The sequence below is a fragment of the Coloeus monedula genome (assembly GCF_965178545.1).
Source record: "Coloeus monedula genome assembly, chromosome: 8".
NCBI lineage: Eukaryota > Metazoa > Chordata > Aves > Passeriformes > Corvidae > Coloeus > Coloeus monedula.
Window position 1 is genome coordinate 31,257,762 of NC_138788.1, and position 26,956 is coordinate 31,284,717.

Below are 26,956 nucleotides of genomic sequence, written 5' to 3' on the forward strand. Positions count from 1 at the left end.
AAGTAGATTAAGCAGCAATATGAGGTTAATTAACTGTTCCTGATAATATTCAAATGTTGTATATTCATTTAAAAGTGCAATTGGCTCTCTTGGGAGTTTTTTGCAACTGTGGGATTTAACTAAAAATAATAATTTTCTTGTTAGCATGCAATAAATTCTGAGAAGATTTAATTTTGGTGTAGTAAGCACAAACAAAGAAGAACAGTTTCACACAATGCCTTTCATTATATAAACTGTTTGCAACTTTTCCTTTGACTCTCTGCTCACAAGGCTAAGCATCTTTTTATAAATTACACTTGAGTGTAGGTTGCAGTTAATTAGTGAGCTTTGCATAGCAATGTTATTCCTTGTTAGCTCAAAGTATTCTCTGAGGGCTCTATGTTTCTGTGGTTCTAAAATGTGTGTTATTGTGGTGAAGTTGACATCTACTCTTTGTTTCTGAATTACTCCCTTTACTAGAGTTTCCACCAGTCCCACTTTCCTATTGTGGTTTTGGAAGTCTAATTATTTTATCACTTTGTCTCCATTTACAGTTGTTGCATTGATTGTCCATTAGCTCACTTCTAGTTTAACTGTCTTCCTATGTTCAGGATGAGGGGAGCTCAACTTGCTTTGGATGCCTGAGAATGCAAATTTCTCCCCCAAAATTGTCCCCTCTAAAGAAGAAATTCCAAGAAGAAGCCAAAGCGCCCCTGGAATACTAGCTATAATCTCTGTAGATGGAAATTGGAGAAGTTCTAGTTTTTTCAGTTTGGCACATTGTACATTTTTATAGACCAATGGGACTACAGCAAAGTTTAAAAAGAGTAGAAGAAGGTGTTCTCATGACCTAATGCATGACTCCTACTAATTGCATCTAGATTTCATCATATGTGTCTAATAGATACAGAGACACTTAAAACTCATGGATTTTGCTTCCAATGCTTAAAATGTGTCATTCACTGGGTAAGTATTTACGAAATATGGACTGGTATCTGGCATAGTCAGAATTGATGTGTATTTAAGGAAAGGAAAACCAAGCAGGGTGTCTGCACAGAATGCATTGTTTCTCTTCACAGAGCTGCTATTTTCAGGAAGCAGGTTTTTTGTTCAAAATGGTGCAGAAAAGAGGCAAAATAAATGCAAGGCTTTCTCCAGACTGTGAATGTTGTGGAAATATGGGCACTGAGAGGCCACAGCATTTTCAAAGTTTAATTGTATGTTTCATCCTACAGCAACAAATCAAGGAGTTTAAACAATTCTTGACAAGTTTGTTGAATTTTGTTTATAAACTGTTCTGATGCACACAATAGAAAATGAGACATTAGTGTATTAGAGACTTTCAGGATGATTTCAGATCCAAAGTAAAAGGAATTTAAATAAAGGAAGAGATAAATTTTTGAAGGAGATATATATTTCCTCATAATTTGCATAAATAAGAAATGGGAGATTTTTGAGCCTCCGTGGTAATTGGCTATTCAGTAAAGGTAGTCTTGCTCAATTCACTCATTTGCAAATTATTTAGCCCTCATTAGTTTAGTGCTGAGGCAGCAATAGTACCTGAAAAAATGTGTCATGCGTAGAAATGATCCCTTTCACTTTAGATCCCAAAGCAACTTAATCTGACTTAAATTCTCTGAGTAAGCAGTGGATTTAACATCAACTATCAGCTTTCCAGTTAAGGTTACACAATTTTCATTTCTAACATAGTTCCATAATTACTATTTTATAACAAATTAAAATTGTGTGATTTAGAATAAGAGAAGAGAATATTTTTGAAGCTATTACTGATCAGTGTTTACTAGATTCCTGTTATGGCTAAAAGTTGGTCTTATGTTCATCTTAATAGGTGTAGATGAGATTACAGAATGATGTTCTATCAGTATGCATTGTATGACTGCAATTTTGTTCTCTGCCGGATGAAAATAAAGCCTTGCCCAGTAATTTTTCTCAGAATTTAATAATTCTGAAATATTTTCTAACTTCAAGATTGATCTCTCATTTAAAAAGGCTTTTTGGCAACTTGTTTTCAATGTTATAAAAGATGGTTCTATGAAAACAGATAAACTGTGACTAGCTGTTTTTCAAGCACAAATATAAAGTTTCTAAGATGGGTGGTGGGTGCTAAAAAATAGCCTAGAAAGATATGGATGGGAGGACAAACATACTCTAGAGATGATTCCAAATTTTAAATAGTGTAGTGGGATAAGGCTATACAATATTTCTCAAGATATATTTGATTATGTTCTCCATTGCAACATTAGTAAGGCACATTACAAATTTTCTCGAGATGGAGTTGATTGCCTTCTGTGTATTGCATTGCTTTGATTTTTTTGTTTTGCTTTTCAAACAGATAATTTGCCAAGAATGCTCTTGTGTGGGCTTGTTGTGTTGTTGTTGATGCTGTTTTAAAATGAATTGTATGTAATATATCAAGGGAGTTTTTATAGATATGCATAGATGGATGGAAAGAAAGAGCAAGTCTTCAGAACTCTCTGAGGAGTAACGTCCTTCCCACTTACATGCTGAGTAAAGATCACCTGAACTTCCAGTAAAGGAGTTGATTTGCACTGTATTTTTCAGTCATCTGGTTTGGTAACAAATATTTTTCAAGAGGCCTGGGAGCTGGAATCTCATCAGCAAGTTCTGGTTCCAGAGAATTGGCAGTCTCGTTTCCTTCCTGTCTGATCCTCTTCAGAAGCATCTTTGGCAAGATATTCAAAGTAAAGGAATCCGTTTTCTACATTCATTTTGCATTATATGAAACAATCATAGAGTTCAAGTGAAGAATGTTCAACTCTCATTATTTCTTAAGCCTGAGGAAGAAACTGGTTGGCATTTTCAGTCGACATATTTGAAGTCCCTCAGTTGCTTCAAGTACTTTGAGATTCCCAGCTATTCTGACTGAACCTTCCATCATTTTGAGAAATAATTTATACTAGATTTATACAGCATGGCCAGAGAGGCCTGAGTGGGCTTGCAAGGTCACAGCTTCAATAGTGTGTATTTGATAACATGTTCATCAGCATTTGGGTGTGTATTTTGATGTCTTATCCTAGCAAAGAGCCAAAGATGGTACATACAGAATTCAGATGCCTGACATGATGCCTCTAAGCTCTCCAGATAATACAGCTATTAAGAATGATTCTGACTGTGATATGTGTTGCTTTTGCTGGAAGTCTTTCATTTCAGGGATACTGCTTTTATCTCGTATGGCTGCTTTGGCTTTCATGATTCTCTCGGGACTTTGTCATCATTAAAGGGGTTCCAAGACAGTCTTCTAATCAAATGGAAGAATTTATTTCCAAATATCACTGCTGCACTGTCAGTTTTCATTATTGGCTAACATACTTTTTCACCATAGCTGGAGTAGGATGCCTTTTTTTTGTATACTGATGTCAAGGCCAAATTATTTGGCAGTGCAATAGAAACAGTCATATGTTGAAGATTCTCTTGGCTGGAACCCCTCAATCCCAAAGTAGGCATGTAGGGTTGCTTTATGAGTGTGTTTGTCAGCAATTTATCCTGCCTAAGCCCCTGATATTTTTTTTATATGTGCTTGGTTTGCACACTCAGCACCTACAGAGAGCTGTCTAGACATATGTGTAGGTATCCAAGCTTTTCTGATGCATGTGGGCCATGTACAAAAATTGGAATCTAGGCAACTAAACAGCCAATAAGACAACAGATGTATTATCTACCATTTTCCAGATGCCCAAGTTCCACTTTTACTGCTTGCATCGTGTTCTTTCTGGTATCCAGAACATGTGAGTCCTCACAGACACCTGCAAAGTTGGTCACCTGGTGTAACAGTGCAGTTATGAAGTAAATACAGAAGTAAGACACAGAGTGGGCATTGGTATATTTGCTGAATGTTCTTGTTGCTGTTCAAGAGTCTCCCAGATCACATCACTGCTCATGGAATGGAACGTTTCTTAGACATTTTCTGGTTTATTTCAATTTGTTCTTGCAAAACCCTAAATGTTAGTGGTTCAAGCGATTTTTGTTTGATCGTGATCTCAACTGAGAGTACAGAAGAAAGAGAGCATAGGGAGTACATTTTGGGGAAGTCAGGAATACTGATTATCCACCTACAGATTTTTTGAAAAAGTATTTACCACCGGTATTTTTGAAACAAAATTAATAATCCTTCATATTTCAATTTGCTCTAACAAGGCAGAGGAAAAAAGAAGGAATGCTCTGATTGTGTGTAGAATTAAGAGTGCTGAAAGATTTTCTTTTCAGCCATGGGTTAAACCTGAATGGCCAAAGAAAATGTGATATCAAAGGTGAAAGATCACTGAGAGAGATTGGCAGTAGCTGTTGGTTCACCTGTGGAATACGTAGATCTTTAACCATGGCAGGTTTCCTTTAGGTGTATTATAGTGTTTTACTTACCTTGTAAATTACCTTTACTTACCTTGTAAATGAAATCAGTTGTGAACCTAATTCACAATCAGATCAATATCTCTGCTTTGGAGCTGACAATGTGTATCCTCTGCTGGGGCACGCAGCTGGATTTGGTATTCTGGCATCCACCTGCCATCATGTACCTGCCACATCCCTGTTGTCTCTCTGTATCTCTGTTCTGTCTGTTTAAACTGGGCTTAATGAAAACTGCCTGCACAGAGATTACATGAGGAAATGTGTTTGGTTGGGGTGTCTCAAAATTGTGGTGGCAAGTAATGCATGTAGATTTATCCTGGAACAAGCAAAGGCCTTTTTTCTTTAAAACCTGCTTTTTGCTTGGTAAGTGTATAAAGATGAAATGATAAAAATCAGTAGAATTAGTGATGTAGTTTTACTGATACATTCTAAATATGTTTTAAAATCTAATGCTTTTAGTTTTTTCTAGACTATGTTTTATAACTTATAAATCAGTAATAGAAGTATATTCAATGTGTATTTAACGACATTGGAAATGTAAATGTGCCACATTTACGCATTTATCTGTGTCTCTGCATTGCCTAAGGTTGATCAGTATCAGCAATACAGACTTTAGAGGACAGAATATTTATCCTATTTTTTTCCTGAACTTTGATTTCTCTGAATTGCTGTTAACTTATGTGTATTTCATTATCCACATTGGCCTAGCAATTAGTAATTTTACAGTAGCTACTGGGAAAAAGCCAAACAATTTCATGATGACCTGTATCCAATAATAGAAATCAGAATTGTCTTTGAACAGAACACAGATTTTTATTAGAAAAGAAGCATATAGGAGGTGAAGTTTTTGTTGGGCTTTTGGGGATGTTCAGCAAGATAGAACAATTAAGATAAAAACTGTGTGAACAATGATTGATGAGATGATAAAGTGAGATAAGAACATGGTGAATTCTGAAAATGTGAAGTTGTTGCTGTTGAGCTGTTCTTTGAAATGTTTTAGCTAAACAGAAGACATTTTAAATAATCCTCTCCCATTTGTTTCATTCTCATCCATAGAAAATTTCACCCTGGGTGGGTTTGCGCAAGATCAACATCTCCTACTGGGGCTGGGATGACATGTCCCCTTTCACAAACACCACTCTGCAGTGGCTCCCTGGAGAGCCCAATGACTCCGGCTTCTGTGCCTACCTGGAGAGAGCAGAGGTGGCAGGTCTGAAGGCAAACCCCTGCACTGCCATGGCAGATGGCCTTGTGTGTGAAAAACCCGTTGGTAAGGAGCCTCTTGCTCCCAGCAACTGATGCTGTTGTGAATAACAGTTTGGGGTTTCATGTGCCTAAGAGGGATTTTGGGACAATTTGGATTAAATAATTACAAAAATATATATATATTTTTAGTTTTTTTAAATAGCTGTGATCTAGAAACAAATAATATTCCTAAAGCAGAAAATATTTATTTGAGATTTAGTTCAATGTCTTATTTTGCATTATACCAGAAATCCTATAGTTTGCCTCTAAATCAGTAATAGTCAATGATAACAGTAGCTGTAACCACATGTGAAGTTATTCAGCAGTGCTGATGGTTTCTTTCTGAATCTTGCTGGACATTAGTGAATATTTTGCAAGTGTAAAAGACTGAAAAATCCAAAATTCTAGTTTCTGTCTTTTAGTTTTGTTTGTGTATAAAGTTTACTGTAAGAAAGAGTCACTTGACTGTTCAAGTTAACATACATTAAAATGGACTCTGTGAGCTATAGTATGAGTCATGCTGAGTTTTGCATATTAAGTTTTTAAAAATATGATTATATTTGTATACAGAAACACAAATTTGGATGTAGCTAATTTGTAGCGAATTAAGGAAGCAACCTCTTCCACAGTGATTTTTCTAATGTAACAAATGGTGAAAAAAAGGGGATTTGAACTTGTGTTCAAAATTATCACTATTTGTGGTCCTTTTCCAGTCAGTCCCAACCAGAATGCCAGGCCCTGCAAAAAGCCATGCTCCCTGAGGACAACCTGTTCCAACTGCACGAGCAATGGCATGGAATGTATGTGGTGCAGCAGCACCAAACGATGTGTGGACTCCAATGCCTACATCATCTCCTTCCCATATGGACAGTGTCTGGAGTGGCAAACTGCCACGTGCTCCCGTGAGTATCTTAATGAATGTTTGTCTTATTGAATATGCTGTTATATTTATTTTTCACTCAAAAGAGCTGAAGGGATTCAGCACATTACTAGAGATAAAAAGATTTTCAAGTGAATGACCCTATATAGCTACTAATGTGAGAAGTCAATGCTGAGTATGCATTTCCTAGATACAGATAAAGTGCTGGCAATTTGATGATGAAATATATTTATTCTTTTGAAACTGTGAAAAAGTATTTATTCTTTTCAGAGAGAGAAAAATTACCGTGGTTGTTTGTATGACCAGTGTTAGTGTGACAAACAATGGCTGTGAGCTGGAACAGGATACTGTTAAAATTAGATAACCAATATGTAGAACTTAGACTTACGCAATATCAAGTTATTAAGAAAAGGAAGCGTGCTCGATTTTTAAAGACTTAAATTTTCTGATTTATTTTTTTTCAGATTCAACCTATACCATTTTCCTAGCATGCAAAGATAAAAACAAAGTTTTAATAATGATAGTAGTAGTCTTGAGAATATTGTAACACAAATGCAAAACAGATGATCTTGGTCTTCCTTAGATTCTTCTCCCTTGCAAATGGGGATTATTAACGCTTGATCCCTGATTATTAACCCTTGTTCATCCTCTGTATGGAAGCAGGAGGAATTCTGCCATAAGGCAGGTAGAGGAGGTACAGAAAACTTTTGTCCTGTGTGATCAGACTGGGTCAGTCTCCATTAATGTTCAAGGTTGCCCATTTCATCCTTTGGGGACAAGAGGAAAGTGATTTCTTACTTTGTCAAGGAGTAAAGTTACTCCCTGGATGTCCCATTTTGAAGCACATTTCATCAGAACTTGATGCAATGGCTCTTGAGGAGAATGGCTATCTCCTCAAAGGAGTTTCCAATGTATCGGCCAAAGCTGCTCCTTCCCAAGCTGGGAGTGACCAGAGTCAGCCGCATGCAGTTCCAGGGTTTATTGGTGGCATAATTGATGTAGATGCTGGAGTGAGCTGCCTGGTGCTTAGATTCTTGTCTTAGTTGAGATTTATTTAGAACAGTTCTTCACTCGCCACTGTACAGAAGACTGGTTCTTAGAATTTTACTGTCCTTCAGGATTTGTGAAGTGTACCATTGGACTCTTCTTATTGCTCTACTTTAAGAGAGTTTCTCTGGTTACTTCTGATTTCCTTTCTCTCTCCTTAAGGGTCTCTTGTTATCAAAGCCCCTGGAACATTTTATTTCAGTGTATCTTGTGACAGCATTGATGATCTTGACAACAACAAGCAACTTGCTTTCAGGATCATAATTAGATCATGATTCCATTTGATAGGTTGTGGATATAAATTTAAAAATCCCTGAAGAGCACAAAAGGCAGTTACTTGCTTTCACCTAAGCCTCAGGAAAATATTATGTAAAATAAGTTCTTGATGTGTCGATAATAGCAACCATTGACATATTCTAGTCTTAGGAGAGGAAAAAGAGCTGTATGTACCAAGCCACTGCATATCTGGGTTAAAGAGAAATAAGGCATAGGAAAGCCTTTCTTCCAGGCTAAACTGGCCAAGAGCCTGTATTCCTCTAATTGAGATTTCTTGTTCATCCTTAATAATCATAGAATATAATGAACCAGGACCATGTTGAGCTGTTCTGGTAAACTTTTTGGCTTAGTTGGTAAGTTTCAGGTATTAATCCAGGTTCTCGTGCCCAAATTCAGTGTAATAGGAACACTTCATCTCCATCCATGTGTTTGGAATAATAATTCTGTAGTGACATAACCATTCCCTCTCATAACCATTCACAGAACTTTTTTTCCCCTCTCCTATATAGGAATCAATTTTGTAACTTATAAAATATTGAGAGTGAGTTGTAGCAGAACATAAGTACATTGAAAATCTGGAGATAAAATTGACAGAATACCACATGAATGATGCTTATGTTTTTAAACTAGCAGATATTATGTCAGCCTGAACTTTCAATTCAGTTTTTCTCTTCGTGTAGTGTTTGCACATCACACTGATTCAATTTGTTTGGGAAACATAAGAAATTGTTTTTAATTTGATTGTCATTTTTGTCAGGTGTATAAAAGTTTATATTAAGTAAGGCAAAAGGGATTTGCTGTATAGCAATTCAACATTATGTAAAGGCAATTTTGTATGAAAATGTATTTTCTATTCAACAAATTAGAAAAAAAAACAAGATTCTGTGTCTGTAAGCAGTTTTCCCAGAGTTTTATAGCATCTGATATTTTGCATTTAAACAAGAAAATGCATGTCCAAATGAAGCATGGTTCTGCCATTGTTTTAGTCTAAATGACTTGAAAATTTTATTAGGTAGATGTATCATTATTGCTGCTGAAGTAATGAAGTATTAAGTGGATTCCCTTATCAAGGGGTAGTGTTTCTACTTGAAGAAGGGATCGTAACTATACCTTTAAAAAATCCTCCTTATTTTTAAAATTTTATTTTTTATTTTGAATGAGTAATTTCTGAGTTTTTGGATGTTCTGCTCTGAATGAAAAAAAATTCAGACAACCATGTATGATTTAAAATACAAAAAAATAACAACTAAGAACTTCACATTTATTTTCACAACTTGGAATTAAAGTGAGGAACGCTGTTTCATTGGTGACATACTGTCATTTTAATACCTACTTGCCAAAAACCTGCATATTCACTCTTCCCTACATCTTCCATCCATTATGACTTCTGATTGAATAGCTGACAGTTGAACAATCTTGGACCAACTCTAGAATTTCAAATAAAACAAAATTACTGCTTGAATATCTCCTTCTTCCATCAACGATTGCTTCTCAGCTCTCTTCAGTTTTTCAGCTGAATGCTGCTACAGAGAATAGAAGAGGATTTTCAGTTTTGGTTCTGTTTTATCTTCTGTGAAGATAGTGCAGCTGATACTTGAGAGCTTTATAAATAGCAGCATGAGTATAAATAGCAGCATGAAATTTGTTTGGATTGTTTAGAGTGCATCTCTGAAAGGGCAAGCCAGCCAGTGCAGAATGATTGTCTTTATTTCTCTGCTGATCTTCTAATGTATTCAAAAGCCCAAATTTGTATCATTCAGTTTCAGCTCTGGTGGTTTAAAACCGATTGTTCACGTTTGACAGTTTGCAACAGCAGTTGGCCTTCTCCCGCCCCTGCTGTTTTCCATATTTGGGAAACTTGAAACATTTCCTCCTGTTTGGATTCTTCCAAGTCTGATGAAGAGCTCTTGCTTCAGCTTTCTGTGCTGTTAAAATCCTTTTGAGATTCACTCAGATTCTTCACTGTCTGTTTTCCTGATATCTGCAGGTATCTTTAGACTGTGCAGTATATTTTCTTTTTACAGCTTTCATTACTCTTAAACAATTTTAATAGTTCCTGAAGTCAGAGGAGCTAACTTCATTCTGCTCTCAGTTAATTCAGTTAGCAATGAAATTATTCTGCTTAGTATTCCTTGTGTGGACCAGAGGAGTCCAGGTAACTGTGAACATTATTTGGATGCAGTGTCCTGGCTGCAGCTGAGCCAAATTGAGAGGTTACCCTCATGTAGAAGCCATTTGAGTTTCCTTCACAATAACTTTGGGAATCTTTAAATTACTTTCTTCTTTTTAAAAAGAAACTTAGATAATTCTGGCTTCACAGCAGGAGCTTACATTCATGCATGCTTTTAAAATTTAATTTTGAAAGCCTGTAAAGTTAATGTGAGTAGAGACAGGGACCCATAGTGATCAATGTTTGAGTGAGTCTGATGTTAATTTGGTTCAGTGTTACAACAGTAATTAAAAAAACTAAGATGTATCTGAAAAAGCTTAAAGAAGCTTGGGAACTTTAATGGTATTTCTGAAGTTACTAAAATGTTAATTTCTTATTAATAAAAAATGACAGTAACTTCAGAATAGGAATTTTATTGGTTCTAAAGAGATTTAAAATATGAGGAAGACTTTAATTATTTTAAGAATAGAGTATAAAAGATCTATAGGGAGATTTGAATTTTGGAATGCAATTTAAGAAATGAAACCTGATTAGCTGATGAGAACCTTAAGATATAGTTAATTTAAATGGAACTGAATTATGACTTGTAGCTGGAGATGTGTAGTATGCTGGCTTGTTTCAAAAGCTGTATGTAAGAAAACTAAGTCATATTTGTAGGCGAATACTCAGGTGAGATCCAGAGGTACTTTATGCCCAAAATAATTTTTGGTTTGAATTTGAATGATCCTATGGGTTTTTTTGTATTTATAAATGTTATTACTCTTATTTGGTTTATTGACCTTGTATTGAATTCTAGAGTTTTCTGATTCAGTAAAATTAGTAATAAATAATATATTAATAATAAGTAAAGAATATATATTTTCTTGTGTGTCTAATGAAGATGTGCAGTATTCTGCTTCATTATCTTTGTTGATTTGAAATCTTTATTGTTGCATTGGGGTGTTAGAAACACCTGCTGTGTGTTTTGTGGTCTTTGAGGAAGTACTACTTTTAATGAAAACTGAGATATTCTTACTAGTACTACTGATTATTTTTTAATTTTAATTTGCACAAGGAAAAAGAAGTGCTACGTTGTCTCTTCATCACCTATTGTAAAATCCAAGCATCTTATTTAAAAGACAATGCATTAATATTGTATTCCATGTACTAAAGCTCAAAACTGCTCTGGGCTGAGGACTTGTGGACAGTGTTTGGAACAGCCGGGGTGTGGATGGTGCAATGATCCCAGTAACACTGGCAAAGGACAGTGCTTGGAAGGCTCCTCAAGAGGCCCAATGAAGGCTGTCAGTGTGCACTCCAATGAAATGGTGCTTGATGCTACTCTTTGCCCCAAAGAAAAAAATTATGAGTGGTCTTTTATCCAGTGTCCAGGTAATGTTTGCTTCTGTTCTTTCTTATATATGAAATAAGAGTTTAACCACACAAAAATAACATAGTTGTTCTAATTAATGCAAATAGCATTTTCATGAAAGATTTGTTTGTTCCAAAATATTTCTTAAATATATAGTTTGTTAGTCTCTGTCTGCTGAACACAAGTGTAAGCTGACATGTGAAATGCAATGCAAGGAGTTTAGCCAAAACTGTCATTTATTTGTAAATAAGTTTTTACCCACCCTATCCCTCCACTTTTAGAAATCAAGGTATATGAATTTTCTTCAGCTCTTGCTTTCTTCTGGCTTCTGTATCCACCAAGGAGTGGAACTGGGGAGAAGTTATCCATAGGAGACTACTGATGGGCAGAAGTTTCCCTCCTGCTCATGACAAGTCCAGCTGACTGTGAGAATGGAGGACTGCCAAATACCTGAGCTGTGCTTCCAGCTGATCTTTTAGACAGTCAGAGTGAATAGAATCTGTGCTTTTGTAGCCTTAAAGAGAATCTCTGAAGCCTAAATTTAAGCCATACCAGTCTGATTGCAGTATTTTAATTTTGGAGTTCATCGGAAAAATAAGGAAGATACCAGGTGCTATAAAACAGTGAAAGCTGTGCTGATGCAGCCTCCTGTGTGGAAATCCTCCAACCCTGACAGCAGAGCATGGAAGCAGCAGTGGAGGACTGCAGGCAAATGAAAAGCTTGCTGGGGACTTTGACAGCCCTCCAGTAGTCATTTACAATAAATAATAACAGTTGAAAAGGCAGCTTGGAAACTTTGGTTTCATTTTTTTTTTTTTAGAATACGTAGTGTAACCGTGCTAAAGTTATTTTTCCAGAAGTGTTCTACTGCTGATAATTTTGGAAGCTGGAGCTTCTCAAGGATCAATCCTTTTATGGGTACATGCAGCTGTGTTTGCTTTCTTGGCTGCTTTTTTTGTCAGTTTATTCTCTCTGAGTGGATGCATATATATATATAGAGTGGGGGTTTTTTAAAGTCTTAGAGTAATGAAATGAAATGTAAAACCAAAACAAACCCATTGTTGAATATTTTGAGTTAAAACCAAAGAAAATTTCAGATAGTCTCATACCATTTCTTGAACAAAGAAGACTCTAGTATGTTTCTGGAAAGAATAGAATGACATTCTGTTGTTATTTAGTCTGTATGTTAAAATAAGTATATGTTGATAAGTGCATTGTTAACTTTTTAGTACAACAAGTTTAGTACACAAGTTTCTACCACTAGTGAAGTTGTAATAGGCAAATATAATGTTTGTCTAAACTCTTTGAGTCAGAAGAACTTCATTACTGTGTTTAATATTCATTCTTCTTGGATAAAGTTCTGTATTCATTGTATGTTCTTACCAAGAATTTACTAAAGTTCCACTTCAGTTTAAGATTCCCTAGTTCTGTAAATTTAAGGGAAAAATACTACAGAATCACAGCATTAAAATCTCAATTGATGTGAAATTTCATTTTGCTCTGTTTATGCTGGAGGTTTTGTTCCTAAGATTTTGTTTTCATTTTTACAGAATATTTTCTTTAATGGATTATACCAACACAGTTTATTCTTAGCACAGCAATCATTTGATGTACTTGAAGCAAGATAGAATTAGACTAAGTCTATGTAAGCCTACTGAGCAGTTTGCAGTTAGGATAAAAATAAAAATGCATGGTTTATACCATGCAGTTTGGAGATTATCCTGCCACATTGATGAGTAGTTGGCTGAACCATCCATGTTCATTCAGGCATGCACTTATTTTTCCTTGTAGTCCATATCTACCCTCCTTTTAGTGCCTCTAGGCAATTGTGCTGATGACAAAAATTTTAAATTCCTTCTCATTTTCTGTTTGTTCAAAACTTTAAGATTAGTATTCATCAGGCAGTAGGGAAAATGTTTGTTTTTGTGACTGGTCACTTTGAAATCAATAGGCTTCCAAAAAGCTGTCATAGTATTTCTTTTGATCAGAAATTTTATTTTCATCAGATTCTTAGTTTAACTGAACCATTTTTTATAAATAAAATTGCAAATAACATATATAAAAAGAAAAGAAAAATATCTTTGACATTTATCCCTTGAGAAGAAAGGTTTAGGTAGACTGCAAGCCCAAGTTTTTCTTTAAAGTCTAAATTTCTCCTCTGAAAAGCACTGTGAGTAGTTTCTAACTAGTTTGTTTAAAACTAGATGAAGTATCTTTACACTAGATCCATATTGTAATGCAGACACCCTTTTCATAAATTTTCCTAGTTGTAAGTATTTTCTTAAAACTATAATTATCGGCAATTGTCAGCTTTATCAGCTGTTTCAACACAGAGGTCCAAAGCAAATTAGACATAAAATTGCTTCTCTCCAGGGCAGCCTCACTGAGGATTCAGCTAAAGTACATTTTTGTGTGTGAGGAAAATGACTTTGTTGCTGCCAGTGATGTACATTAAAAGGACTTAAGGAAAAAAGAACTTTTACAAATTTAACTCCTAATTCTTACTTAATGGTCATTATGGTGTCTCATTATTTTAATGACTATTTTAATTATTTAATACTGATGTCTCCAGTTTGATTGCACTGAACCAGCTTTGAAGTTTATTGAACTGTGCACTTCTGACTTTTCTCAACAGGATACGTATTTTTAGGGAAATCAGCAATTATATAGTGTAATTTTTCAATGGTGTGGCATGTCAATTGTGGGTTGCATTGCTTCTTATTGTGTATATATTTTTTTGAATTTGTTTTAAAAATCTCTTCCATTTTCTTTGACTCAACAAAACATAAGAATTCAGAGCTGTCATATATGACCAGATAATATTATGACTTGCAGAAAGCGAAAATTTACAAGTAAGGTTGCTGTCATCACCCTATAGATAACACAAAAAAAGAGAAATACAAAACTAAACATTAGGAAAAATAGAAAATTTATAAGTCAATGGCCCAATAGTTAGAGAATATCAATATTAAGCATTTTTCCTAGACTATGATATAGTCTTAATTAGGCAATCTTAATTGTTCAATGGAACACCTATTTAATGTACTCTTTGTTTTTACTTTTGGCTTATTGGGCTGTATTTTTTTTTAACTTTTGTTTTAAGTAATTTAATGTGTAAGACATGCACACAAACCCCAGAATGGAGATGCAACTCATGGTACTTTTATGTAGCTTTTCCTGAGAATGGCAACAAACTGCAGCAGAGGGAGACACCACAAAGGTGTCTAAAAATCAAGTATTCTTGGGGAGAATAAGGCTTGTAATTTCTGAAGAGATTTATTCAAGATAGTGAGAAAACTTAATAGTACAGAAATGTTTGATACTTGTTTGGAAGAAAGAAGAGATTGTCAGCTTGGGAGGTTTTAATGGTTTATGAGCCAAGTCTGGCAATGGCTATAAATATATTAAGCTACTAAATTATAAAACAGCTCTAAAAACTTTTATATCATGCAGTGAGTATCCCTTTTTTTTCCCCCTAGCCAAGACACCAATCACTGTGAAATTTAGATTAAAAATCCAAATTTAAAAAAAAATAATAAAATCTTACTGTGATAGCTGTCCTCTTCCAATTCTTCCACCCCCTTTGGTGCTGAGGAATTGACAGGTCTGATGTGGTTTGACATTTGACAAGCTGCTGTAATTGACAGATTACTAATCTGCTGGGCACCAAGAGCTCTGAAGTTGCACTCTATAGAGCGGTCATCCTTCAAAACCTGGCAGAAGGATCAATGATTCTGGCAGGATTCACATTGTGATTTTGCTGCAGGAGTGATCAGTGCTTTCTGAGTTTCCCCAAAATGTGAAGCTCTTGAGTGGAGCTCTGCTGCAAGATCAGTGGTTTATAGTGATGTTATTTGACAAAAAGCAATTTTATGCTTACAAGTTCAGGTGTGAAAAAATTATGTCAGTAGGAATCCAGTTTTTTTAATTTCACCAAAATTGACTGTAGTGAGGAGGGACTGGAGCTATTTGATGTGGTCCTGATGTCCTTAAAATGGCTTTATATGCCAAAGCTCATGAGGGTCAGGACAATTAAAAGTAAGATGATATTTAGTTAATTTATTTTGGAAGTTCTCTCTCCCTACTACATATGTTTAGCTTTGAGTTCATGTTCTCCATCACAGTAGGCTTTCAAATGCTTCACATTTGCATGTAGGTATTGGGGTTTTCATGGAGTCTCAGTTAGGGACTTACTACCTCTTCAGAGATTTCTGAAGTGACTGGACAGCATTTTAAAGCTATAAGGACTGGATTCAATTATTTCAATGGCAAAAAAACCCCTTTCTCACAAAAAGTCCCTTAAAACTCACATGTCACTATAGAGTCAGCTTTGGTGTGAATTCATGTTGTGTTGCAATGCTGTTTTAAAGAGCTTGTGTGTCAAAGTGCAAATATTAGTCAGGACTAAACTCAGAATCACGTTCTACTACAATTTTGTGGCCAAATGGGCATGATTTTGTTCTGAGGAGCAGTTTAGTAATGAAACATTAAAAATGTTGTATTCCAGCTTGCCAGTGTAATGGCCACAGCACCTGCATCAACAGCAATGTCTGTGATCAGTGTAAAAACCTAACAACAGGAAAACAGTGTGAGACCTGCATGCCAGGATATTATGGGGATCCCACCAATGGAGGACAGTGTACAGGTAAGTCCTTCTACTGGGAGGAAAAAGAAAAATATCAAAATAACATTTTATGTAACGTGAATGTAACCTTTTGAATGTAATGTGAAATTAACTTTTCTTTAAAGGTTTAAAGTTTATTTAATAGTACTGATGAGTTGATCAGCTAAATTAATGATTCTAAATCAGAATAATGTATTTAAAGAGAATCTCATTCAGAGTCATCATTTTGCAGTTGTTGCTCTCTCAGGAGGGGGAAGAAACTCCCTTGGAAGTAACACCTTAAATCCTGTCATTTCAGAAAGACATCATTAAATTTCATGTAAGCAATCCTGTTAGAGGCAGTGAGAAGGTACTTATAAATAAAGTTCAGTATCTGCCATAATGTCTGGTAACACTGATTTGTATAAATATGTGATGCTAGTGGAGAAATTACACATTTAACAGACCAAAAAGTCTTACTCGTGTATAGTTGAAACAAAAAGGCCTGGTATGCTGAGGATGGCAAGGCACCCATACCTATTCAAGATTTAGTTTTTAAACTGCTGCACTGGAGGATTCTCCTTCAAGTGAAAGAGAGAATGAAGTCCAAGCTCCAGATGGTTTTTGGATATTGCTGTAGAGCTCCTTTTTCACTTGCATGGGTGGTTTTAAAGTTGACAGTAACTCCTTCCCTTGAAACTGAATAGTGGAAGGAGTAATATATTCACTAAGAGAACTTAGTAAGACTGACTTTGAATCTAGAAGGGTGCTGGAAAGTTTTGTCCCACGACTTTTTCTTCTCCACTACTGATGTTTCTTTAACCAGACCTTTGCTTCTCAAGGAATATTTATTCATTTTAAGGGTTTGTTGGTTCCTCAGCACTCGAATGTGCAGTAGGCAATGCGTAAAGATTCACATCTGTTAAACTCAAGCACAATATGTAAAAATTGTGTTCAAGGGGATAGAAAGATTAATGTCTACCCTTATTGACAATTGAACATTTTGCTGAGGCTTTATGATGCTTTAAATAATTCTTAATAGTTTCCTTTTTCTCCTAAAGTTGATAAAATGTTCTTTTGCTGTCTGTATCACGTTCATGGAGAAATGATGTATTCATACAGCTTTTATTCTTCAGGGATACATTAGCTATCAACCAAATAAGCATTCCATCACCTTTAGTGAAATATGCGTGCTGCAATAATGGCTAAAATCAATTTATAAGACCAGTAAAATTATAAATTTTACAACTTGTTTTTTCAAACCTAGTCTGTAAGAGTGCATATTTTTATTGGTAGACATGATTTTAACAGGAGCTATTTTAACTAGAGAATGCTTTAAAAAATAAAAATGATTATTATTTCAAGGCTTTCTCTGCATTGTTAAGTTGTATTTTTAGTATAGAACCAATAATAAATATGTTTACATCCTTAGGATATTTTGAAGGATGTAGTTCTTGTGAACTGTTAGATTTTCTTCAGTATCATGAGTAATGTGATAGATGTGCCCAAATTGTGGGCCAGGGATTTCTGCAGGAAAAAAATACCAGTGACCCACAGATAAGTCAAATCAATGTTACTGGGATTTAAGAGGATTTTGGAACCATAGCTGGGATCAGGCACTGTGCTAACATAAAGAAAGTAAGTAATGGTTCTGTTTCTTTTCTCCTTCATTCTGCTAATGCTATTGGTAATGCAGAAAAAAATTAAGCATGACTGGAAATTAAAACCATAATTAAAATAGAAACATAAAGAGAGAAAGGGCAACCCAGTCAGAAGCTGAGCTTAAGTGTGAACGAAATAAAGAGAAAATAAGGCCAGAAGTTATATGAAAAAGCCAATTAAAGGACAAAAAAAATTCACAAGGAACTAAAAAATACCCAAACCAGTCATCCTTATAGTTCCATCTTGTGTGTCTTTGCTGCTTCCAGCTGAATTTCTGCTGGACCCCACCAACTTTCGTTTTCCTCTAAGACTCAGCCTTTGGTTCAATGGCTGGCTGAGCACGTGGTGCATTTTTCTGTCAGAGCTCCTGAGTAATTTCTTTGAGGACTCAGGTTGGAAACTTTTTAAAGGCAAGACAAGATAATTAATATAACTCTGCAAGTACCTCTGCAATACTGTAATATTCTTCATATATCAAGTTGCTATAGCTACAAGGGCACAGCTTGGTTTTGAGTTGGAGAGCAGTCAAAACTGGTGACAGGTTATACTCCATCTCTGCAGTGAAGAGGTGAAGTGGTGTGCTGTGGGACAAAAACTGCAAATCATTTTCCTAACATACTCATGACATAAAATGACTTTTTCCCAGTGTCTTGACAAAAGTACTCATGCATTCAGTACACATATTATGTTTTCTACTGTCATGATATAAGTACTTATAGGTAAAATCTGAGCTCTGACTTAGTTTGACTGCTGGTAATACAGACTAAAATGACTTGCAAGAAAACCTTCCTTTTTTTTATAGGCTGCATTAGCTCTTGTTGTTCCTTAGGTCCCTGATATTGAAAGGAAGGAGTGTGACATACATGGGAAGCCTTGCAGTCCTTGGAAAAATTCTATCTTTTTTCCTTAACTATGCCAATAGTTTCCTAAATCCTTTCAGTTTATACTCCAAGGAGGTCATTCAGAAAGCCTGAAAAGTGACTGTCCACCTCTGAGTGATCAGTTCTGATCCAACCTCTGTCCAGGGATGGAAAATTCTGTTAAAATATAACTAATTTTTTTCCACTTTGGTATTAATGGTGGCTTAACAACTGTCATCAGATAACTGATACATTTATAGTGGTATTGCATAGAGTTATGCTATCAAATTACTATGGAATGAGTAACAGTTGTTATAGGAAAAAGATATAATTCATGTTTCAAAAGGTTTTGAATAGTTGTGATTAAAGAATGGATAAAAAAATGACTTTTCTGGATTTTCACTCACTGTAATTGCTGACATTTCAATAGCTTTAGAACAGATCTAAGGACTTGCTTTGCATCCTGATGTGATGCAGGCTTAGTAAATGTGACAAACCTCACAGAAGGAAAAAGAAAAGATGGAGGCATAATAACAGGCTTCAAATGCATGAAGGGAAGCTGAAAAGAGAGAGAGATGATAAAGTGCCTTCCCCCACGCCCCCATTTTGCTTGAGGAGGAAGTAATGGGATTAGGTTGTAACAAGAAAGATTAAGGTGGAATACAAGGAAAAATTTCTACTGGTTAAACTGTGAAAGACTACCTACATATGCTGTGAAATCTGCATTATCACTTATACTATGCTTTTCACATTTTCAAACATCTCAAGTGTTAGAAATGGGCAGGGAACTAGCTGATTTCACACATTTTTTCCCTGTCCTAATCTGTAGTGTCTTGGAGTCTGAGCTCTAGAAATCAGGCAGGTATTGAGTAAAGAGAAAGTATTCTGATTATATTAGGAAAGTATCCTTATTATATTAGGATAATGAGCTGTGTATGGCCACATGGCTATGGATATTTACCATATTTTGGGTCCTTAATGTTACTAAGTTAGTAATTAGTAAACTACTTATTTTTGAATCTGTAGCATTTTTGTTACTGTGGAGTTAAAAAGTTTTCCATCCTATGCAGGTTTCCTCTGTAGCTGAGACTCTGGTTTATTTGTGTCAGAAGTGTAGTAACTCAGCTGCTGAGGGTCAATGGTCATATTTTTTATAAATTATTACTGTTCTTTTTCTTCTTGAAATAAACACGCCCAATACCAATTACTCATTTAAATTCTGTCACTTGAACTCTCTTTTCAATACAGAGAATGAGAGTTACAGTTTGTACTCTTGGTGTAAAAATGAGTTTTATATTCAGTTGTCCTAAGATGTGGCTTGCAGTAAAGATATATGTGCTCCTTCAGTTTTCTGATATTTCATTGTACAAATATATAGTTTGAATTATTTTATATTTGATTCACTGCTGCATTCTGTACAAAAATCAGTAATAAGTTGCAGGGGTCTTTTTTGATAAGGGAAGTTCTGTGACTGTAATCTATTAGTTATCTGTTCTTATACTAATTAAAATGGTTTCAGGTACTCTGTGGTGTGAAATAGGTAGCCACAAGAGAAAATAAAATTATTTCTTACCTTAAATTATGAAATACTTTTAGTTTTACAAAAAGATTTGCTTTCCTTCTTGGAAGTAAATGGTAGTGCACAAATTAGAAAGTCCAGACCCTGTGCACATGCTTAATATTTGTAATCTAAAACCCTGTGTGGCAAAGAAAAGCATGAAGAAATAGTACCCCCCAAGTTATCAGGTAAAGTTATAAGCATCTTTTTAAAGAATCACCTCAATGTGGAAGAAAATAAAAGGGCAGGCAGAGGTGAATTCTGAGCATGAAGGAATAGGGTGCTCTGGGAAGAGACAGGTTTGGGTTTCCAGGCCATGCAAATTCATGAGTAGTCCTTGGAGTGCTAATTCAGTGCTGTCAGCCTGTGCCAGAAATATTTAAGTAATGAAACCTGTCATGAACAGAATAAGGCACATTCTATATTGTGGTGAAGAGAGAATCACAGCTCAGCCTTCCCTGTTCCTGAGCAGGAAGAGCCCTCCAGGTGTGGGACACCTGGGAAGCTTTTCAGTCTCAGGTATTGAAGAGCTCAAAGGCAGATATTCCAAATCACTTTGATTAATTTTTTTTCTAGATTTTGCTCAAGTCCCATTTGAGGTAGGATTTTCAAGGCATGAATATTGAAATTCAGTAATAGAAAATTCATCCTTGAATATTAATAGGTTTTGGAAATAAAGCAGCTTTGACTGTAGGTGTGAACAGGCCCTGGCTTGCTGTCTTTGTGGTTTCTCTTGATGTTTTGTTTTCTTCAGGGTCTTGTTCTGTTATGTGCTGCATGTCTGGAAAATATGTGATTTTTTTAAATAGAAATTCTAGAAAAAAATAGAGTTGTATGTGTACTACAAACTGCACATAAAGTACCAAGATAAAACACTATGGGAGATGGCTTGGAACAATTTTGTTTCATCTTAGCGACATTTTTTAGTATTATTTTCAAACTTATTAATCATCTACTTAGTTTTCAATGTTAAAAAAATTGCTCTAGCTGCTTATCATCTTGTCATTTTCTTTATGCATGGTATTTTAAAAAATTGTCCTTACAATTTATGAGATGCCAGGAAAAAATTCTTTACAGTAACTAATGACACATGCTATGAATGTATAATACATTTAATAATAATAAGATAACGTAAGCATTTTGCTGTATTGTCATTTTTTTTTAATAAAGGGATAACACCCCAAGCAGCATTCAGTTTTCCCAGAACTGTCCTGCCATTGTTGCTTTTGCAGTAGAAGGAGATTGTGAGTCCCAGCACGGCAGGAACATTGTTTTGCACTGCTTGTTCTCTGAGCAGCCCTAAAAGGCACCTGAGACACTGATGACCATCCTGCAAGAGCTTCCAACCACACAGGCTGTTGGGGTTTTTTTAAGCAAGCCTGCAGCATTTCTTTTGCCTTTATAGATCTTTTCCCTTCTCTGTTACCACACATTGGACATTTGCAATACCAAAGGCAGCAGCTTCCCCCCATGTTTGGTTTTTCATCATTCTGTTTGGAGAGGTGAAGTTAATCTTTTACTGGAAACATCTGATTTTTTTACCAGACGTCCAACTATTAACAAAAGTGAGTATGTTTTTAGTGAATATACACCATGTGTGCATCACCTGTATTTGTACACATGTGCATACATCTATACATGCTGCTGCTTGCATGCATTCCACATAAACTTTGTCATCTAGACATGAGCCACCCAACTGGCATGTATCTACAGAAGTGCCTCAAGACATGAAAAAAAATAGATCAGACAGGTATCAATAAAAGATTAACTTGTCAGAGTTACTTTAAATTACCTTAGGTGAAGGACTTGGCTGAAATTTAACCCAGCAGTAAATTAGTTGCATAGATACATATTTGTGATTATTTGTATTGGTTAAAAGAATAAAAAATAAAACTTATTAGTGATGTGTTGACACTGGAGTTATATCTTAAGGAGGATCTTCCATGGTGTTAAAATCTTGCTGCTCAGAAAACATGATTATTCTGCTGAGTTACTGACAGCTGAGATGTGGGATTTTGAGAGAAGAGGCCAAGGGTGCCACAAGTCATTACTTCAAGTGTCTGTGAAAGTGAGGCATGAGAAAGATGTTAAACTCATCCTGGCAGCAGATTGACAAAGGTCTCCTTGGATTTTAGGTTCTATCTAACTTTGAAAGATGCCTAATGGGTAACTTTACAAATAGTTTTCTCTGGCACTATTTCTATCATTTTTACCTATTCAGCAGTAGCAACCTTCATAATGTGTTTTCATCATGACCCTCTGTGGAGGAGCTGATTCTGATTTCCTTCCTTTCCTGTCTCTCCCAAAGAAATAATGTTAAAGGCTACCATGGGCACTGTTAAGAACAGAGAGAGTTCTGTTCCTGTAGAGCACAAAGGACAATCAGCATGTTAGATACTTTAAAAAAAAAAAAAAAGGTCAGTTTGATTACTTAAAAGTAATTGTAGGGTTCCTTGGATGGGCTGCTTACACCAAAACCCACTCTAAAGCACATACTCTTGGGTAATATGTATTCTGATTTTTAAGAACAAAAGCATCATTTTGAACAAGGTTATCTATAGAAAAATAGGAGAAGTGTGCTAAAGAAAACAAGTTGGAAATAGATTCCAGGAAAACTGGCCCACAGAGCCCAGGACAATGGAAACAGACAGCCTTTGTTTGCTCCCCAGCAATATTCTCAAAATATAGCTACACACATATCTATGAATATGTACACAGCATTTGTATATGAAATTATATGGACAGAAAATTACATAATTTCACACATTACAGAAAGCAACCTGTCTTTCATGAAGGAAAAAGTTGATAATGTGACAAGGAAAACAATTTAGCATTCACTTTGTTTTTTTGAACTAAAATATGCTGTTGTCTATGTAGTTGATAGAAAAGTACCTGGTAATTTACATTTAGACTTATTTTTCAAGGTTTCAAAAAGTTATTTAAGCAATGGGTGAACAGAAGGCAGCAGTCTTAATTATTCACTTTAACACTATCACTGTGTAGCTTTAAAATTACCTTTAGTTTGGGATTGCATAGAGCAGGTAGGGAAGCATCGAATATAAAGCATCTGAATATAATTTTTTTATTACTTTATTTAAGACAGTAAACCTAAAAATGGAATTGTTTCCTTAAGAACAATTTTATTTAGTAAATATCAAATATGCCACCACTGTACAATGAGTTTTGGTCTCAAAACACCTGGAGTATAACAGCATTAGGAACTGTATGATGCTACTTTCAACAGGCAAAGTTAGGCAGGTTTTGTTGGCCTGAGAAAACGGCTTATTGCAAGGAGAAATAAAATCTTGCATTTAAAACTTTATCAAGAGACAGCTGTAAATTTGGACTTTCTTCTTCTACAACCAATTTCTGTTTCAAAAAGGTTTCTGGTCCAAAATTTATATTTTTGGGCGGTGCGTCCTGTTTAAGTTAGGGCTAAGAATGAGAGCAAAGAGCTTTTAACTGACTTCTGCTGGAAAAACCAGAAGTGTGGGAAACATAAATATCCTCAATTAGCAGTATAAACATCAGCAAAAGCATTTGCTTCTGCATCTTCCTGAAGTAGAATTAAGAACACATGTGAGTTGATGGGAGCTTTGACTTTCTTAGAGGATGAAATAGCAGCTTGGGATACTGAGTTTTTATATAGTTTTTCTGCTTAGCTGTTTTAATGTCTAGCATGTAGGGAATTGTATTTATGGATTTCACTGGTGCAAGATCATGCATTTGGCATTCCATCATTAGCTGTGTAAAATTTAGAGGCAATTTTATATTAGGTTAAATACTGTGTTCTAGAAGCCCTCCTTTCACAGTGACTAAGTATGAAATAAAAAAATCAAAAGTTTCTTTTAATCCAGGCACTTTGAGGTTAGTCAGAGAAAAAAAGGATATTCAGTGGATTGGATGTTTATGACACAGACCACAGGAGCCTAGATGAATAAAGACATTTTATATAAAAGTAGGTAAATGTTGAAGATCAGTGGAAAAGAGAGTATGGTGTGCTTCGTACTATCTTCAGGTACTAGAATATGGAACTAAATTAAAAAACTTGTTTGCTTCTACCTTGGTTTATCAGAAGCAATGGGTCACAAGTTCACAGCAAAACTCTGTGATAAAAAGCTGTAATTTACGATTATTCAGACAAAGAAAAGCTCACATTCTAAATTCCAGCAGAAAATACAATTTTGTTTATGCTGTACAAACAAAATATCCAGAGGTTTTGATGAATGAGGGGACTGTCATGAAATCCCATTTTGCAGTAGTAGTGGTGTTTTGTTTTGTTTTGTTTTCCTTAATTTATTTTTCACCTTTTAGTATTGAATAGAGATAACATCAATTCCTGGGATTTTTTAAACAAAATTCCTTATCATAGAATAAAAACACTTACTATGAACCAAAATGCTGGAGTTTGGTTTTAGTAGAAGGAAAAAGGCATCTTGGTTCATATGAAACACAAAAAAAAGGGATTCTAGCACAATAAGAAAAAAGCTTTGTATTGCTTTTTGCAGAGATTGTTAGAGTAGTCAGAATAAACACACTTTTAAGAAGACCTTTTTCCCCAAAGGTGATTTGAACATTTATTTTCTGTCCTTTAATGAATGCTGTTTATTGAACAGTGTTCAAGATAGTCTGACCATGGAGTGAAGCCTGTGGTTTGGGCTTAGTTATGAACTTAAACTAGAATCACTTCTATCAGAATGTATTCAAAATTGGTCCTCTGCTACTAAACCAGGAGTGGATTGCCATAGGAAAAACTTAGTTGAGGAACTTGGAAAAAGACATCTTTAAAAATTACTGTTCTGTTTTTTTTGACTGCCAAGCAAAATGTGCTAAGCAAACTTCTCCATATGCTGTTAATTCTTGTGCATGCATATAATTTTATTTTTGATTTTTTTGTAGATTAGAGCTGAATTATAAAGTATGATTTTGAGCACAATTAATTGTAAGTTCAAACAAAAAACTCAAACTAAAATTAGAAATCTTTTTATAGATGCATTTGTATTCCATAACCTGCTTAGAATAATCTTAGGTGAAGGACCTGGAGTTCCACTTCAAGGAAAGTATCATTGTCAAGTATCAACAGACATTTAGATGTTCATAATTTTGTAAGAGAAAAAAAGAAGAAACTGTTGAATGTAACATGATTAACCTCCAGAGAGAGATTATTTGTGTGTCTGTGGGATTTCATAAGGTTTTGACAGGATACCTGTTCAGCATGTTTAACATTTTTGATGTTTTTTCCTTGGCTTCATACAGAAGGTTTTTGTAAACCTCCTGTCAAGTACAAGAGTTTTAAGCTATTTCTTGACTCTCTAAATTTGATTTTACTTCCTAAACCAGGATGTGTGTCTCATTGCGGAGTGGTCTGATTTTAGCAACAACCAGCATGGCAAAGTACTGGTTCAAGCATCAGCTTAGGGTTGCTGTTGGAAGAGTTGATTTTGGAGAACTACTGACCTTTTATTTTTCTTGCCTAAGAAAGTTTTCTTTCCATCCTGCACAATCACAGTGTAATTGTGTAGTTAAATCACCAGTAACCAATTTTATCAACTACAGTTTTGTTCCTTAAGCTTGATGGCTACACTAGGCTGCTTTGCATAAATGTAACTTCTCCATTCAGTAGTTTACTCAAGTGGAGTGGGAACAAGACAGCTTTTTAAAAAAGAAAAATAAAAAATACATTAATTTAAACTATTTCTGAGGTCTACTATGCAACAAAAATATCTGAAATAGTAAAAAGAATAGGAACGACTTGTGCTGTCTTAATCTCTGTAAGTAGCAGGCATTTTGTGCTTGTTCAGCATCTTATCCTGAGAACTTAGAATTCAGGCATCCTTTAATTGATCACCACTTATTGCTTTTACAGATATTGAAGAGATACAGCAGTTTGATTTATATTATATTCCTCTATCTCTGTGCTTCTTTAATCTATTTGCAAGGATTAATGACAATTCTCTTGCTCTCACTGATGTTAGTCCTCCTGCATGCTCTTGTGGAACATGGTTTCTGACATTGATGAACACATCGCTCTGCATTCTTATTTTTGTGGGGTTTTTTCAGGTTTACATGACATAAATTTATTTGATGTGGCAAGGAATGCTTATAAAATGTATTTCTGATGTGCTGTCTGAGCTTTATATCAGTACGCTCACCTTCCTAATGAAATGTGTAAATCCATTGGTTTCCAAATTATGTTCCTAGAGGAGATAGGCAGAGCATGATTTAGAAACTTTCAGCTGTCTAGGAATGTACTGATTTTGTCAGCCTCTGATAAACAAACATATTTTACCTTGTATTGAAGGAGATGTCAAGAGCTCATGTGGATGCTGTGTCTGGCTCAGGCAGTGCTGAGGGCAGGCAGCTGCAAGTTGAAGATGACATTTTCTTGAATCACTGTTACTTGATCCTCAAATAAGCCTTTGACTAAAGCCAGTCTTCTCATCCCAAATGCTATAGAAAAAGTAGCAATTTTGCTTGTTTCTGATTTCTACATCTCCCCTTCTGTGAGTGTTTTGGAATGAAATGGTCATCCCTCTCCCTAAGGGGGCTTGGGAACCCCCCTCTTGCTGGTGAGGAGACAGATTTTGAGGCATCCTGCAGCTCATTCCTCAACTAATTGAGTGAAGATCCTCAGAAAAACCCCTTCTAATGGCATTTCAGTTTGCTTGCATTTGATTGTGTCTTCATTTTCTGAGTGCTAAGTGCAATACATTACAATGTCAGACCACATTAGTTACCTAATGCCAAAAAAAGCCTCACTTTCCATGGAGTACATTAAAAATCAGTTTTATTTTGTACCTTCTAATGGCTAACAGAGGGCAATGATTTGCTGACTTCTTTAAATTTTGCGGCATTTTTGCCTGATACATTGTGTAAGTCATTTCTTTTCTTTGGGCTTTTACTCTGAATGACCAAATACACACAAATAGTTGCAATCAC

General features: G+C 35.4%; 1 protein-coding gene across 1 annotated transcript in view; it reads left to right on the forward strand.

Annotated features, from left to right (window-relative positions):
- ATRNL1 (attractin like 1) overlaps positions 1-26,956 on the forward strand; it is a 439,114-nt gene that overhangs the window by 100,939 nt on the left and 311,219 nt on the right. The window contains exons 16-19 of the mRNA XM_082285771.1: positions 5,422-5,635; positions 6,324-6,512; positions 11,136-11,354; positions 15,842-15,979. Coding sequence (XP_082141897.1) covers positions 5,422-5,635; positions 6,324-6,512; positions 11,136-11,354; positions 15,842-15,979 — 760 coding nt within the window. The remainder of the gene's footprint in view (positions 1-5,421; positions 5,636-6,323; positions 6,513-11,135; positions 11,355-15,841; positions 15,980-26,956) is intronic.